The sequence below is a fragment of the Octopus bimaculoides genome, chromosome 2, assembly GCF_001194135.2.
Source record: "Octopus bimaculoides isolate UCB-OBI-ISO-001 chromosome 2, ASM119413v2, whole genome shotgun sequence".
Taxonomy (NCBI): Eukaryota; Metazoa; Mollusca; class Cephalopoda; order Octopoda; family Octopodidae; genus Octopus; species Octopus bimaculoides.
This window is the reverse complement of record NC_068982.1, coordinates 133,836,377-133,854,148: the sequence shown is the minus strand read 5'-3', so window position 1 is coordinate 133,854,148 and position 17,772 is coordinate 133,836,377. Positions and strand designations below refer to the sequence as shown.

The 17,772-nt window shown below is 32.8% G+C and overlaps 1 protein-coding gene across 7 annotated transcripts in view; it reads right to left on the bottom strand.

Annotated features, from left to right (window-relative positions):
• Positions 1-5,714: 5,714 nt before the first annotated feature.
• Positions 5,715-17,772, bottom strand: part of LOC106880133 (uncharacterized) — a 208,078-nt gene continuing 196,020 nt past the window's right edge. For all 7 annotated transcript variants that reach the window (XM_052965614.1, XM_052965612.1, XM_014929956.2 and 4 more), the window contains 3 exons: positions 12,243-12,419; positions 11,378-11,597; positions 5,715-7,548 (listed from right to left, as the gene is read on the bottom strand). In XM_052965614.1, the coding sequence (XP_052821574.1) occupies positions 7,307-7,548; positions 11,378-11,597; positions 12,243-12,419 (639 nt within the window). In that variant the 3' untranslated portion in view covers positions 5,715-7,306. The remainder of the gene's footprint in view (positions 7,549-11,377; positions 11,598-12,242; positions 12,420-17,772) is intronic.

Below are 17,772 nucleotides of genomic sequence, written 5' to 3'. Positions count from 1 at the left end.
TTTTTTTTTTTTTTACAGTATCCTGAATAGAGTAGATTGTTAAAACTGATATTTAGCTAAAAGACAAAACAGTTGGTTATTAGAATGCTCGGCATAATTAGGAAACATATTTCGGCAGAAGGACAAGGGGAAAACTCAGAACATTTGTATCAAGCAATCTGAGAAAAAGTGTAGCAAAGGAAAGGAAGCAGGCAAGTAATTTTAGTAAAGGTTGATTAAATAAACCACTGAGGAAAAAAGTGTAAATGTTTAACTAAAATTGAAGACAACCCACCAGGAAGATGATGTTATTGTAAAGACATGAAATATATTGAAAAGATTGTGTTTGTGAAATGTATTTTTGAGAAGACAATTGAAAACAAAAATCATCAAAACCGGAACAAAAAAAGAAAAAAATTAAAAACAGAGCATTGTTTTCAAGAGTTGCAGACAGTATTTGATCAGACATTGGGGAAGATGTAATAGTATAAGTGGTTCTTGCAGAATCAAAAGCACCGGTTTATGTATGAATTCTAAAATTTAAAAAAATCATTTAGAATCAAAAGTTGCATTAATGATTGCAAACTTACATTTGAAAGGAGTCGCTCATTCCAAAGAAACAGTTATGAGGTTTATGAGAGGAAACACCAAACACTACACATAAAGTATAAAGGAAGCCATTTGTGAAAGATATGTAATTTGTAGACTGCAGTTGAATGATAAAACAAAAATAATTCTGGTACTTATGAGTAATCCAATAAAATGAGCAAAGGGAAGGGAATGAGAAGTAGAGATTAACACTGAATTAACATTATAATAAGAACTACTGTAGCTACTTAATATTTAGAAGATAATACAATTCACATCAAAATAAATTTGTTACTCCATAGATATGTTGTACTAGATGTTTTTTAACAGTTCCAAAATACACACACTTACGTAGCAGAGGAAATAGTTCTTACAGAACCAAAAGCACCGGTTTAAATATGATTTTCTTAGAATCAGATTTACATGAAAAATAAATAAAAAGGTCAACAATATGTTCCCATTCACTGGTTCTACACTGGGACCTTGGCCAAGATAGTTAAAGTTTGCTGGTCACCTTAGATGTACACAAGTACATCTCACTGCTGTAAGCAGGCAGCAAGGGCACTACAAAAGTAATAAACACTATTTGTTACTTTGCAAGCTTGATTAAAGTCTTTGCTTGGGCCTGGTATAAGCAATGAGAAAACTACTCCAGTTTATTTTTACCAAGAGATTCTGATATGATCAAGATCAGCAGAATTTCTGTCACCCTTTGATATTGTAAACAAGTAAAGCTGTAGAAAGCAACAACAACAACAACAAAAATATGAATGACACTTAATTTCAATGTAGTGTTCTGAAGTTGCTGCTGTGACAAAGATTAAATATGAGTATGGAAGTTCAACAGGGATCTAATCAACAGTTCACAGTTACCAGAAGGTAAATATATATATATATATATATATATATATATATATATAAAGATGGGGAAAAGTACTTGATACAAGATCATAGAATATCTGATATTTGTTTGATAATAGACACTGGTGTAAAGGGAAGATATGATTCAATAAAGGAAATAATAATAATAATGATAATAATAATAATAATAATAATAATAATAAAAGAAGTAAAGAGAAAAATTAGCAAATGATGAAGACAAAGAAAATATTATAGATGGTTGGTAAAAGTCTGAAAAATCATAACATGTCAGATAATGTTGATGAAACAAGAATTTGAGAGAAGAAATTATAGAACATGATAATACATCGTCATCATTATTATTATTGTGGTTATTATTATTATGATGGAAGTAAATTGCGTGAAAATGTATTCTAAACATCAGAATGAAATAGCAAAAGTAGGAAGAAACAAAAGATTTAGAAAATGTTTTAATAAAACTTTAAAAAAAAGAAATGAAGTAAAAAAAACTTAATAATTGCAACCATTCGTTAAGGTGCAGAATTGTTTAAATCATAAAAATAAACATGAAATTCAAAAGAGTGTTGATGGCTTACACAAAGCCATGAATATTTATCAAAAAAGCAAAAACTTGTTCTAGTAAAGTGGAAAGCAATATTATGAGGTTCACACCTTTGTCAGAGGGATCAAAGACAAGAGAAATGGGACACAACTAGGGATAAAAAAAATTCCCCACACAATTTGGGTAATAATAAATTTGAAAGAACTGAATGAAAATTGTAGGAGATATATGAATGGGTAAAGGGTAGAATCTACAAGCTGGAAATTTAATCAAGAAATTGTTACAAATAAAGCTTAGTCAAAGCTAACTAAAAGAAATCAACAGATGTAACAAACAATTAACAGATTTTTATAGCATACACAGAATGAATAATCAATCATATTTAGATGATTTGTAAGTTAAATCTAATAATATAGATCACAAGTAAAAAGAAAAATCTAAGTCAAAATTGAAGACAAAACTGCATTAAAATTCACATCAGTCATTAAACTGAAAGCATTATTAAGTAATGTTCCAATCAGCAAAATTTCTGATATTAGAAGTTATTCAAGAATTTGGGATTAAGAATGAAATTATTCTTCCTAACAACAGATAGGTAACCAAGTACAATTCTTCAAAATTATATCAAAACTCTAGCTTCAAGACAACTCATTGACTGAAAATGCAAATACACGCTCATATGGAGAATAAAATTTTTCCATTCTATATGATCTTGAGTCAAGGTCTGGAATATACTATATGGAATGTTAACCGATTTAGGTACATAAACAGACCTGTACTGGTATGAACATAGCCATCACATGCAAGCACGGATGACTCAGTAGTCAGTATGTTGTATTTACTAATTGTTTTAGGTGCCTGTGTAATCAGACGCCCTCTTGGCCCTCCCACTCTTGACCCAGCAGAACATCAAGAATGTGACAACTGGAAGAAGAGAAGGTTGCACCAACAGCTGGCAGGTACACATTTTCAGCTGAGTAGACTGGAGCAACATGAAATGATGTGCCTTGCCCAAAGGTACAACATGTCACCTGACCTCAGAATCAAGCCCACGACTTTATGATCATGAGGTCAATAGCCTAACCACTAGGCCACAAACCTATTGTATGGTAAGCATTGTATTCTATATTTAGGACACTGATAAAAGAGGGTCCTTGAGTCAATGTGCTAGTTTTTTTTTGTAAAAGGCTTAAAAGGAAGCCAAGAAAGAGAAAATAAAAGCCTCACTATATCTATGTTTGGCAATGATTTCATTCCTAAGAAACAACAAGGTTATGGAAGTCACCAGGAACCAAAGAGAAGTAAGTCATTGATACACACATATTAAGTTATGATAACATGGATAAACTATAATACAGCTATGATATTGCTCCTTATTCTTGGAAAATGGAATGCATGGAATTTATGAGAATCATCAAGAACAACATCATCACCCTAATCAAAGAATGGCTTGACAATGAGGAATAAAAACAGAGTTGATATGAATATCTATAAATGAATAAAAAGACATGTAAATTTAAGTTACAAGCAACTTTGCAATACCTATCAAAATAGTTGATTGATCATTGATGAAGACTATTAATTATGGAAACAAACTAAGCAACAAATGAAGATATTTGAAGTTTAACTATTATTTTTCTAAGAGAAAGAGATATTTAGTATCTCTGTAACAAAATTGTTAGAAGGAACAATGTCTTTAAAGGATCAAATCAAATTATTTTGGACAAGGAAAATATTTAGAGAAAAGGTAGGTTAAAAAAAAATGTATATTTCTGTATGGATTAATCACTGGTATTGATTGGAAAGCAACCTGGTTAGGTTTTAATGAGCAAAAAAAAAAAAAAAAAAATTGAAGAATTTGTGAATTATTTCAGAAATAAAGGAAATAATTATTTACAAGATAAACATATGGTTAAGCATGTTGTTAGTTAATAGGTAATTAGAGTTTAATTCAGAGAAATGAAGATTGTCATGAAAAAGCAACTTTTAAGAAATTTTAAAGTTAATAACAATTACATTATGAAAGAGCCATTCTAGCCAGTTAACAACATGCAAAGTTGTTAAATTCACTTTAAATATATTTCATGAAAAATTAAAACCTTCATCATGCATCTCTGACCCGGTCACTGACATGGATCAAAGTGTTAGTGACCAAGTCACAGTTGTGTGATAAAAACTTTGACATTCCATAATCTAAATTCAAATTGAATTTAACAGATCTGTGTGTTATCAAATGGCTAAAATGACTCTTCTACAATGTAGTTGCTTCACTTTCAATATACAGTCTCAGCTCTAGTCATCTGCTACACAAGTACAGCTCCAAAAAGAAAAAGACTATCTCAGTCTACACTTAGAGCCAGGTTGCACTAATTAATTAGAACATGAGGAGTCATACTTAGATAGAGAATACTTGGACTTAATCAAAATAGCACAACTACCCGGCACACAGCAATATCAGTCTAAGAAAATGATAACATGTTATTAATAGACATTACCAAAATTGATTGTAGACAAATACAGACTTCAAAGAAAAGAGGAAGGGTGATCACTCATTTTCTTTTGGAAGTATCAATATTTAGTCTAAGTATTACTTTGACAAAATATTGCCGCAGCCAAAAGGCAACAAGCAAGAAGGAATAACTAAGAAAAAACAAAAACGGAAAAATGTGGCTTTAAAGAAACAGAGAAACATATTTTGCTTTGCTTGTAAACTGAATTTCTTTTTCCATGTAGGCACAATGCCTGTGATATATGAAAAGTAGAAGTAGTAGTAGTAATATTGGTTGGGAATGCGATTTTGTGACAGTGATGCCTTTTAAGCAAAGGCATTAGCAACATAAAGTTAAAGAATTAAAACCGAGAATTGAATTTGGATCAAAGACTTGTCTCACCGGGAGCTTGACACAATTCTACAGTATTTGCCATTTCACAGATAAATATTGTCATTTAAAGACAGGTTCTTACATTCACATCATCCTTACTGTGCACCCATAATTCCGTGTCAAACTGGGTGGCTTAGATGAGTTTGAAAATTTAGACATTTTGGTAAATGCCTTTAGAACCATTACTAAAACCAGCCAGTTATGGCATTAGTAATTAGATTCCAACAGTATAGTAATTTGTAATTGTAATTTAGTAATGAACTTTTTCAATGACTTGATATTTTAACATTTATCCAATTTTAAAAAGGTGCCCTTTTATTAATTATTTTATCAAATGATTGTCTATATCATGTTCAAATCCACACAACAACATTAAATGTATTGGCAGCATGACTGTTCCATGAAAAACAAAGAGAATGTTATATTGAGAAAAGATCCAGATATTGGATGCAGAAGATCTAGAAAAAAAACAAACATATTTATAACACAGACAGAAAGTAAGATCAATGAAACAAATCATGTGCTACAACACTGAAGAACATATTGAGGGGGAGAGGGCTTGAGAGTTGAGTGAGGGAGTAAGAAAACCATTAAATTGTAACTGCCTAAGTTACTTATATGTGTTTAAGGAACAAATGAAGGCTTATAAGAGAAATGACAGAGGCGCTGATGAATTCTGGCATTATTGGTTTTCTAAACAATGACAGGAATGACTGAACAGACTGTGAAATGAATGTGTCATTTTAGAATCCATTCTTACCAGGGTGGATTCTAAAATAAAAATTAGAAAAGGACCAGAGATACTAGTCAGGATATTAAAAAAAAACAACAAAAACCCATCATCATAAAACTGAAACGCCAATATTTAAGATTTATTGTAATAATAATAATTCTTACAAATTTTGGCACAAGGCCAGCAATTTTAGGGAGTAGAGGAAAGTCAATTACATTGACCCCAGTACATGACTGGTACTTTTTTTATCGACCTTGGAGGGATGAAAGGCAAAGTTGACCTCAGAAGGATTTGAGCATAGCACGTAAAGAGCTGGATGAAATGCTGTAAAGCATTTTGTCTGATGCCCTAACAACTCTTCCAGCTCACCACCTTAATAATAATAATAATAAAATAGTAGTAGTAGTATTTGTAATAGTGGTGATGGTCATGTTGATGGTGATAGTAGCAAAAGTTGTCCTCATTTGGGGAAGAGAGGGAAAAAAACTATTTGGAATGAGATTATTTTCAGCAGCATATTATTAAGTAGAAAAGTAATAAAAGTTCTTATTTATAATTCCATAATGCCTTCAGATATGTTTTCAGAATTCCTTAACGAATATAAGACCTAAAGAATAAACAGGACATAAACAGAAACAATGTGTGAAAGAATCTGAAAGAGCGAATAAAAATAAATAAATTTTAAAAATTCTAAAAAAATTAAATTATACCAAAAAAATGAGGAGACAGAGAGGAGGGCAAATATTCTGCATTTTTTAAAAAATAATTTGTCAAGATGGTAAAAAAAATGGAAGTATTTTTTTGCTTTTTAGCTTTTCTATTTTTTGTTTTTTTATCTCATGATCTGTTAAAAATTACACCGAATGAGAATCATACATTGTATTAAAGCAAACCATTATATTGAATGTGGGTTGTTATTTCATAACCTCAAATGGCAGGATACCTGCCAAGCATTGACAGACATAAAAACAGACTTATTATTGGCAAGGAAAATGAGAGGGAAAAAAAAAAAAATAAAAAAGGTCTTCATTTTTCATTAATTAATAAATTTTTTTTTTTTTTACTCTTCTTTTTAATTTCAATTAAGCTAGTAATCATGAGTGCAGACAGTTCCAATATAAAGATTCATCCCCTACTGATAAAAAAAAAACAAGAAAAAAGAAAAAAAAAAAAAAAAAAAAAAAAAAAAAAAAAAAAAAACAATTGGCTCTCACTGAATTCAACAATGAAAAAAAAAGTTTAAAAAATAAAGTAAAATAAATAAAAAATAACATTATAATAATAATAGTAATAATAATAATAATGATAATAATAATGATAATAAACATGCTCCAAGACAGGATGAAAGAGATTCATCTCCATGGTATCTGCATCAACAGTCTGCAAACCTTATTTATACAACAGCCTCGTTAGCAGTGATTTAGTTCCAGGAACTTTGTCAGTGCCATTTAATATGAACAACGGGTTTCAACTGTTTGCACATGGAGAGCTAGAGTTCAAATACAATACAAGCACAACCACACAGAGAAAAAGTGTGCATGAAGATGCGTTAGCAGCAACTTCTACCATTTCGTTTTTGTCACTACGGAAACAATCTCAATCAGAGGGTGAAGGTAGAGGGGGAAGGGGGGGGGGGGCTGAACGATAAAAAGTATCAAATACAGAGCCAGGTGATCAATTCTAAGAGATGAAAGAATGGAGTTAAGTTATCAGATCAAATGTTTCAGCATAGAGGTCATGCTGGAAGTGTATTTGTCCTTTCAGCGATTCCAACATTTTACGGTGTTCAACACCAAGCTCCCTCAGACTGGAGATACTCATTAGCAATCGTGGAAAAAGTCCCACTTCATCAGGATGAGCAGCATTAATTTCATGCTGCAAAGCCTGGATTAAAAGTTCTTGAAGCCGGTTAATTTTATCACTACGTTCAAGACCATGACGATCTGAAAAAGGAAAAATAATATGCAAATAAATATTTTTTACTTCATTTTATTTCACAATATGTTTTTTTTTAATCTCAAATATTTCATAGGAAATATTTAAACATCAAACTAAAACAATAGTTGCATAAATCTTTAGTATTTCACAAGAAAATTAATATGGCATCAATTGAGACTATTTGGTTCAAATTTATGATAAAGGAAGTGCTTCAGTCCCACTGTGCAGTATAAATGTCTTCTACTATAGCCATGGACTAACCAATGCCTTGTGAATGAATCTAGATGATGGAAACTATATGAAAGCCCATCATATGTACATAAATACATGCATGTATGTGCAGGAGTCGCCCGAACTCCAATGTATGTTTTACAGGATTATGGGTTACCATTGGTCAGACTTTATATCCAACCAACAACTCTACTCAGGAACTGAGATGCATCTTCTATGATTCGGGAACACCAGTTCAGACAGTATAGCAATGTTGTATGATTTGCTGAGTTAGACCCTGCTTACTGTGTTCTCTTAAATGCGGATCCAGCTGGGTTGACTGTTCATGTTGGTTGGCCACATGCTACATGGACACAGAAGATGAGGAGGTATCTTGCAAAGATGAAGACTGACTGGGATTCTGCTTGACAGATTGCTCAAGAGGGCCCAAAAATATACCAAAAAATGGTGAATGCAGCAACATACTGCAATGGTGTATGCTCCCATACTGGACCTGACTTTGGGGGTAGGCATGGCTATGTGGTTCAGAAGTTCACTTCCTAATCATATGGTTTTTGGATTTGCTTCCACTGCACAATACTAGTGTCCTACACTGACCAAGATCTTGTAAGTGCAAGCTGAAAGAAGTCTGTTATACGTATGTGTCTTTGTTTACAATTGATCTTTTTTCCTGAATATTGCAAGCAAAAATAGCGATGTTGTCGTCAGTTCCCCTGTCAACAAATCATCTAGTGGCTTTGTTCCTTTGAAGACAGGTGAAATAAAAAAAAAAAAAAAACAGGTAAAGGCTAGAGGCAACAAAAGCATTCAGCTGTCAATATCTCAGTAAACATTTATCTAACCCATGCTGGCAGGGAAAAATTAATGATTATGTGAGAGTGTTTCTCTCCATAACTTGTCTTTATGCAACACTACTTGATAACTAGCTTTTATTTGCTTTTGATCCTGTTTTTTTTTTTTTTTCATTGGTTTGTCAAAAAGGAATCCATCAGATAAAGTACCAAACTTAAAAGAATAACTACAGGGATTGTTTTGATCTACTAAAAACACTTTAAGGTAGTGCCCCAGCATGGCCACAATCCAATGAGTAAAACCAGTGAAATAATATATATAATTTTACAATGATTAAAAAAAAAAAAGAGTTACAAAGTGTATTTTAAAGATTGTAATCAGAAATTAAATTATAGCACCTATGTAATCTGCATTGAGCAATTAAATAATTGAAATCAAAAGTACTTCATTAATTTCCTAGAAAACTGGTGGTCAGTAAACGTCAGTTTAATAAAGCCCACAAAATGGAATTATGTTGTCGCATATTTTTTTTAAAATCTGTCAAAAATATATGTAAGGGAGATAATCCAAGTGTGCAACCGTCATTTCATTATTATAATCATGAAATCAAATATCAAAACAAATACAAAATCCACAAGATGTAATTAAACAATTGATTCCTATCTTTAAATTGGAGACAACGAAATGTGTGACATCATGAATATTATATAATCGAATACTTACTTTAAAAATAGATATTTCCTTCATTCAAATAAAAATAAATGTAAAGGTCTTAGTAAAAAAAATCACGTCATTCCTCATGATTATATTTCAGAAAACCTTGATAAGTATCGAGATTGTATTTCTTGTAAAATGAAAACAAGAATCATTATTTCCTTCTGCATCCTTATAGCCATTTTGTAGTGCCAATATAGGAATTTTTTCATTTTATTTGGCCCATAGAATATTGGTAACTATATATTAATGAATTAGTATTGAAAGGTTCTCGTAATAAAAGATGAAAGTAAATCTCGAGAGAAACTTTCGGAACAAATTAGATTCAGTTAGATGGAAAGATACTTTATTGCAAACCTGTTCAACTTGTATGATTATATGAACAAGAATGTTGAATCAACGACGGTTATAATATACGAGGGAGTATGTACACAACTACATACAATACTCCAAATATTGGCTACTCAGCCAAGTAAGAGTTATATGCCTTGTCAGGAGACGCACAATATAAGCAGAGTAGCAACAACATGCAGTCGGACCTTTCTTTATTGAACTTTCCCAAATCAACAGAAAGTACTGAGAAATGAAACTTCACATGAATATAATGCTAAGATTCACAATCGTATAACTGGATTTAGAACCAGCCCAGAGTTACTGGCACCCCAAACAAGCTCAATGTATACATGTATACATTTTAAAATTTTTACAAGGAGTAAAACCTTTAAATATAGGGAAAAATTTATCACAATTTATAAAATATAAGAATAATGCTAATATTTTATCTATTTCCATTTTGCACTTGCCTTTTATTTTTAAAAATCCCTAACATATGATGTGGCCCTTCAAAGTATGTGATACCCAAAGTAACTACCCTAGTTGTTGGTATTGTCAACCCAGTTCAGGTTGGGTTATTTAAAATCACAAAAGTTTAACAAAATGACAGTTACAGTTCTGTATTTAAAAGATGAGGAATTATGTACATTATTTACATTTGACAGATATTTGTCCTCATCTTGTTTGTTGTTAACACAGCGTTTCGGCTGATATACTCTCCAGCCTTTATCAGGTGTCTTGGGGAAATTTCGAACCTGGGTTCTCATTCCTAAGGTATTTTTCGATGTTGTTATTATTATTATTATTATTATTATAATTATTATTATTCATGTCACTGCCTGGAATCGAACTCAGAATCTTGGGGTTAGTAGCCTGCGCTCTTAACCACTATACCATATGCCCACGGGCATATGGCATAGTGGTTAAGGTAGTAAGCCCGTTATGCATGCAAGACTCCAGGAGCCAGAGATGACTTTTAATATCCATCAAATGTAAATAATGTAAAATGAGAAGTACTGAAAGACATGCTTAAAGAGGACTAACAATTCTGTTGAGAATTATGTTTCAGGGATCATCATCATTGTTTTAACATTCACTTTTCCATGCTTGCATAGGTCAGATGAAATTCATTGAGTCAGATTTATGGAGCTAGGTGCCATTTCTGTCACCAACTTTCAGTAGTTTTCAAGCAAGGATAAATTTCCCAAAGTCCTTTGAACATGAAACAGACATGTTTTTCACAGAAAACTGCAAATAGACAATACCACTTGTGATATATACATACATACATTATCATTTAACATCCATTGTCCATGCTGGCATGAATTGGATGGTTTGACCAGGGCTGGCAAGCTGGAAGGCTGCACCAGACTCCAGTCTGATTTGGCATGGTTTTCTATAGCTGGATGCTCTTCTTAACGCCAACCACTCCGAGAGTGTAATGGATGCTTTTATGTGCCACCAGCAAATGTGTGTGTGTGTGTGTGTGTGTGTGTGTGTGTTTGTCTTGACACTGTACTAATTGTCAGCAAATGTCACTTGGTTGCTAACTTTAAGATTACAGGAAATATCACCTTGCTTAGAAACCTGTGAGAATTGGTGACATGAAGAGTATCTATAGAAAATCTATCACAACAAATTTTGTCTGATCCAAGGTATGAACAAGTAAAGGTTAAAACAATGATGATCAAATATATAGATAAAAAGATATAAGTACATTAGTGAAGAAAAACAAAAGAAAATTAAATAGTGTTAAGAAGTTACCTGGAGATATTAGCACCAGAGAACTGAACAATGCTGTTTCTATGTCACGCAAATTAAAGGCATTGAAGCGGGTACAGAAGTTAAAGAGAAAGTCAACAAAATGTTCTCCAAGAGGAAATCCAGCTTTCATGTCATCTCGGCTCATTAGCAACCCAGAGTCTGAGGCTATAATGGTATTGTTGTCCCCATCAACCAAATTGGAATGAACTACACAAGCAATCTGAAAAAAGAGAAATATAAATAAATAAATGTATAACCAGAAACATTAGGCAAATATTTAACAACATTTACCATACACATAGCATCATTAAACATGTAGTTAAGTAGCATTAATACTATTACAACTTATACGACCATCATGAAAAATTATGAAGCAGTGAAGAAGTACAAGTCAGAATTTGAACTAGTAACAGTGCTTCATGTGGTTTCTCAGTGTTCTTGCTACAGACATTAGAAATATTCCTCACAAATAAGTTAATAATAAATCAGACAATGTAGCCCTATATATGTAATAAGACTGGATGGTCACAGTTGGAAAGCCTTTGATCATAGAGGTCTGCTAAGCACCACCATTTACAACAACCAAAACGTTCTTACTGAATAATACCTTTATTTTTACATATTTAATGTAAAAATAATTATATATATATATATTTTTTTTTTACAACTTTTCATGTCAAACAGACAGCACCAAAACGTCTCATCATTAGTTTGAGAGGATTTCAGTTATGGAAAATTAAAGAAGCATTCTTTTACAAATTTAATAATATTGCAGAATTTAAATTACAGAAATAATGAACACCTCAATAGAGTCAGGGAGGAAAATAAATCCCCCAAATCAAAAAATAATATAAACAATATTCACCTCAAAACAACCCCCTTTTATCAATTTAATCTGACTGTCTTGTTCTAACGATGTAAAGCCAGGGATTTTTTTAGCAAATACTATTACATCTTGTATGGTTTTGTTAATACGGTGTTGAAAACTTTGCCAGCAAAGATCGCCTAACTTTTCAGTTCTAGAAGACAATGAGGGACCATTCTGAAAGACAAAAAGGATTGAAATTTAGATATGAAATATTTAACACGTTTTCTGACACACAAAATATATACATACAGAAATACTTATGACAGAAACCCTCTTGAGACTGTCCTTGCTTTTGTGATACAAACTTCCTCTTTAATGTGATTTAAATTAAAACTATTCTTTAAATTTTCATTATAATTTCAAATACCATCTTAATAATGACAAGGTTTCTTTTTTAATTAAATTCTTCATTATTTTTAAAATTAATTGAAACAGAGTCATTTTATTTTAACAGAAATATTTTATCAAAACAGTTAATAATGCATGCATATACAAATATCTGAAGAAATATTCAGACATGTATTCACACAGAATTTGGAATATTGAAAATAAAGAGGCTTATGAAGAGGTATTTAGTAAAACAATGATAGGTTAAATTATTTACAAGTACGACAAAAATACAATGTACCAATAAACCAACAATAAGAGAGTAAACATTGAAATTTATGTAACACAAACATGTGAGCAGACAATGAATGAATATATATATATATATATATATATATATATATATATATATATATATATATATATATATATATATATATATATATATATATACACCATCTTGATAATGACAAGGTTTCTTTATATATATATATATATATATATATATATATATTACATAAACAAACAAAATAAATAAAACTAAAAAATTGTAAAGTATTTAGCCATGTACCCCAAAACAATAATGATATCAAGAAACCCTTATTATTATTATTTTAGGGAGGCAGCAAGCTGGGCAAAATGCTTAGCAGGAAGATATCCTGCTTTACATTCTCAATTCAAATTCTACTGAGCTTGAATTTAACTTTTATCCTTCTGAGGTTGAGAAAATAAGTACCAGTTGAGTATGTGCCTATAGTAAAAAAGATTATTATTATTATTATTATTTTGGGGCAAATTAAAGGGGAAAGGATAAGTTGATACCATCAGTTCCAGTACTTGACTGGGGTCTTTATTTTTCAAAACCCTGAAAGGATGAAAGACAAAGTTGGCCTTAGCAAGATTTGACACATTACTGATTCAGATCCCGTTGAGGTCAACTCTACTTTTCATAACTCCAGGGTTAATAAAATAAAGGACATAGCACTAGAGCCAATGGGATTGACTAATCTCCACTTTACAAAATTGCTGGCCTTGTGCCTAAATTAGAAATAAAACAATAATTATAATAATAATCCTTTCTACTATAGGCACAAGGCCTGAAATTTTGGGGATGGGGAAAGTCGACCACATTGATCCCAGTACTTGACTGGTACTTCATTTATCAACCCCAAAAAGGATGAAAGGCGAAGTCGACCTTGGCAGAATTTGAACTCAGACCATAAAGGCTGACGAAATGCCACTAAGCATTTTGCCCCGTGTGCTAACAATTCTGCCAGCTCACTGTCTTAACGACAATAAATAATAACAATAATAATAATAATAATAATAATAATAACAATAATAATAATAATGTCATTTAAAGGCAATTTAGTTGATTATAACCAACTAGCCCCATCCAGCAAAATTTCAGGCCTTGTATCTGTAGTAGATGATAATAATAATAATAATCCTTTCTACTAAAGGCACAAGCCTGAAATTTTGGAGGAGTGGACTAGTCGATTACATCAATCCCAGTGTTTCACTGATACTTAATTTATCAACCCCGGTGGAATTTGAACTCAGAATGTAGCGATGGGCAAAATACCACTAAGCATTTTGTCCAGCATGTTAATGATTCTGCCTCAATAATGATAATGATTTCATTTATTTGCCACAAGGGTGAAGGATGAGTGGGGACAATACAAAGACCCCATAAAGTGTGGGGTTTACATATAATGAAATGATGGAAAAAAAAAAAAATGAAACAAAGAAAGTATACACTGAAAAAGAAGGGACATATGCATAACATACAAAATTTTTTAAATAATAATAACAATCCTTTCTATTATAGGCACAAGGCCTGATACTTTGGGGAAAGGGGATAGTCAGTTACATTGACCCTGAAAGGATGAAAGGTAAAGTAGATCTTGGTGGAATTTGAACTCAGAATGTAATGATGGATGGAATGCCACTAAACATTTAGGCAGAAGTCTGATGATTTTGAGGAAAGGGGATTAGTCAATACCACCAATCCCAGTACTTGAACATCTATTTTATGGACTTCACAAGAATGAAAGGCAAAGTTGACCTCAGCAGGATTTGAACTCAGAAAGTAAAGTGCTGGAAGAAATACCACAAGGTATTTTGTTTGCCACTCTAATGTTTCTACTAGCTGACTGCTTCAGTAATAAGACTTTCAAATTTTGGCACAAGGCCAGCAAGTTTTAGGGGTTGTTAAGTTGATTACATCAACCCCAGTACCTGGCCAGTACTTTATTGGCCCCTGAAATGATGAAAGGCAAAGTGTACTTTCGTTGGGTTTGAACTCAGAACATGAGAAGATAAATCAAAATTCTACAAAGTAATGTGCTTCATGCTCAACCAATTTAACCATTCACTACGCTTTAATAATAACAATGATTTTTTCAAGCTAAAAATTATTTCTAACATTTGTAAATGATCCCAAAATATAAAACATTAAATAAACTATAAAAAAAAAGTAAAGACTTTCAAAAATAATTATTTAACTGGTGCAAAGTTATAAATATTTAGGAAATAACTTATTTTTACACTGCCTCTAGTAACTGATACAGATGATGGTGGTGATGGTGGTAACGAGATGGAACTAAATACCAAAAAATTTTGTTTGATATCTATTCTGCCATCTACAATAATGATTTCTAGTACTGGCACAATTTAAAGGTAAGTACAGTTGATGAAACCCATCTTAGTAATTAACTGGTACAGGAGGACAAGGTGGGTGTTGTGGAATCTGGGTTAAGAACAATGAAATACAACCAGTATTTCACTGATTCCTTGATCCACTGAGGTTAACAACAATAACAACAACAATAATAAATAACCATTCTAATATAGATAGATGCAAAGGTGGGAAATTTGGAGAAGGGATTAGTCAATCGAATAGATTTCAATATTTTTCTGGTACTTTATTGACCCTGAAAGGATGAAAAAGTAAGCTTGACCTCAAAGTCAACCACAACAGAACTTGGACACAAAATGTAAAGAGCCAGAAGAAATGTTGCTAAGCATTTTGTCTAATGCACTAACAATTTTGCCGGCTCAGTCATAATGATAATAATAATAAGTACAAAAAGGACATGAAGAATTACACAAGAAGGGACTACACAATCAATTCCATGTAGTCACAGCAGAAGTTGCTGGAAAAAGTAAGTGGGATTGGCTGATGAAAGGAACCCTAAAAAAAGAGACCAAGAGCATTATACGGGCAGCGCAGGACTGAGCTTTGGCTACAAACTCAAAGGTCGACCTGAAGAATGAGCAAATGTCTCCAATGTGCCGCATCTGCAATGAATGAATGCCCTAGACTTGCCCCAAACCACTATAAGTTGTGGTGACACAACCAGGTAGTGGAAGATCCTTCTTCATAGTCCAGGTTTTGACTCGATAAAGAAATATGATCTCTACACATTCCCTGAAGACCAGCCTTGTTGTTTTAAAAACATGTGATTGTCATATGTTTTGACCAGGCTGAGAATCTTGCCCCCTCAGCTCAACTGTGCGATGCATAAAACTTATTAATATCTCTTGAGAATGCTGTAGCATAAGTCAGAGCTGTTTCTCAAGGAAAAGAAAACTGACAACATGACCATTAATGCAGGTGAGAACCACCTGCCAATCCACTTCAATGATGGCACACAACTGAAGGAGGTTAATGACTTTAAGTACCTTGCCAAAGTATTTAGCCAGGCCCTTAAATGTCTATTGTCAGCAGCTAAATCCCCATTCAACAAGAAATATAACACACACACACACACACAATTATATCTATATCTTGTGATAGAATATGCTATCACAGCATAGTTTAGAAAATTTAGATATTTGTAAGAGTTGTCGAGGTTAACCTTCAAGCAGTAATATCCTCCCTGGTACTAAACTCAAAATTAAAGTATAAATATAAAATAGTCCTCATACACCACCAACATCTACATCAAAATAGAAGTGTTACAACACATTCCTACTTAAATGAGTCAGTAAATAAAATAAAATAAAATAAAATAAAGTAACTGTGACACAGAAATTGGTAATCATTAAATCTGTGCTAGAAATGTAACATATTAACCACTTAACACTCAGCCACCTTTCATTCAAAACCATAATACAGAAGATTTTCTCTTCATGAAAGGTACATAGCAGCCTTGCTTAGATTCACTTATGGAACAGAGCATTGTTCAAATACAATAAAACTTCAAGTCGATTTTGAAAACAAAACTTTTGCTCAGATAAATCATTTCCTCTTCTGCCTCCTCCTCCTCCTCATCTACCAACCATCTTCCATGCTGGCATGTGTTGGATGGTTTGATGGGATCCAATGTTCCAGTGTCTGCTTTGACATGGTTTCTATGGCAAGATGCCCTTCCTAATGCTAACCTCTTTACAGCATGTACTGGGTGCTTTTGCATGCTGCCAGCTCTGGTGAGGTTGCCATGCAGCAAGGAAGACAATGAGCCCTAAGGACGGGTGGGGGGCCTTGTGGTAGGAGATAAGGGATTAAAGTATGGGAGGAAAGGGGCTGAATAGGATATTTTGCTGCCGAGAAGCTACATGGCTACTCACATTTAGAAGGAAGATTGAAAACGAGTGAAACTGGAGAGAGATAATATAGTGGTGATGAAGTATTCAGGTGGCCCCATAAGGTTTAAGATGAGTAGAAGTAGAGTGGGGACAGAGGAACGAGGTGTGTGTGAGGGGAGCTGCAACAGTGTATGGGAGAGTGACAGATGAGGGGATGGATAAGGTGAGGAAGGTAGGCAACAATTGTAAAGAATTGTGAATACAATGAATGGTGGATTATGGGGACAATGGATGTTAAATGATGATGTTGGCTATTTCAGTCATAAAGGAAACTGCACAGGAAAAAATTGGGGCAGTTTCCACTTAGTTTGGTTTACAGTTTGTTTTGACATTTTAAGAATTGTTGTTGGTGATGTCAGTTAAATGTACGGTAGATTTATAGTAGGATATTTATTATTACAAAGTGGTAACCTAGCATAAACAGAGAAAACTAATTGATTGAGATGTTTATGTGTGTGTTTTCTCCATCTTTACTTGCATGGTTTTCAGTAAATAGAACAGCCTTGCTTTCAAATGCAAAGCTGTTGTGTATTTGATAGCAATGTGTGTATGTGTGAGAGAGAGAGAGAGAGAGAGAGAGAGAGAGAGAGAGAGAGAGAGAGAGAAA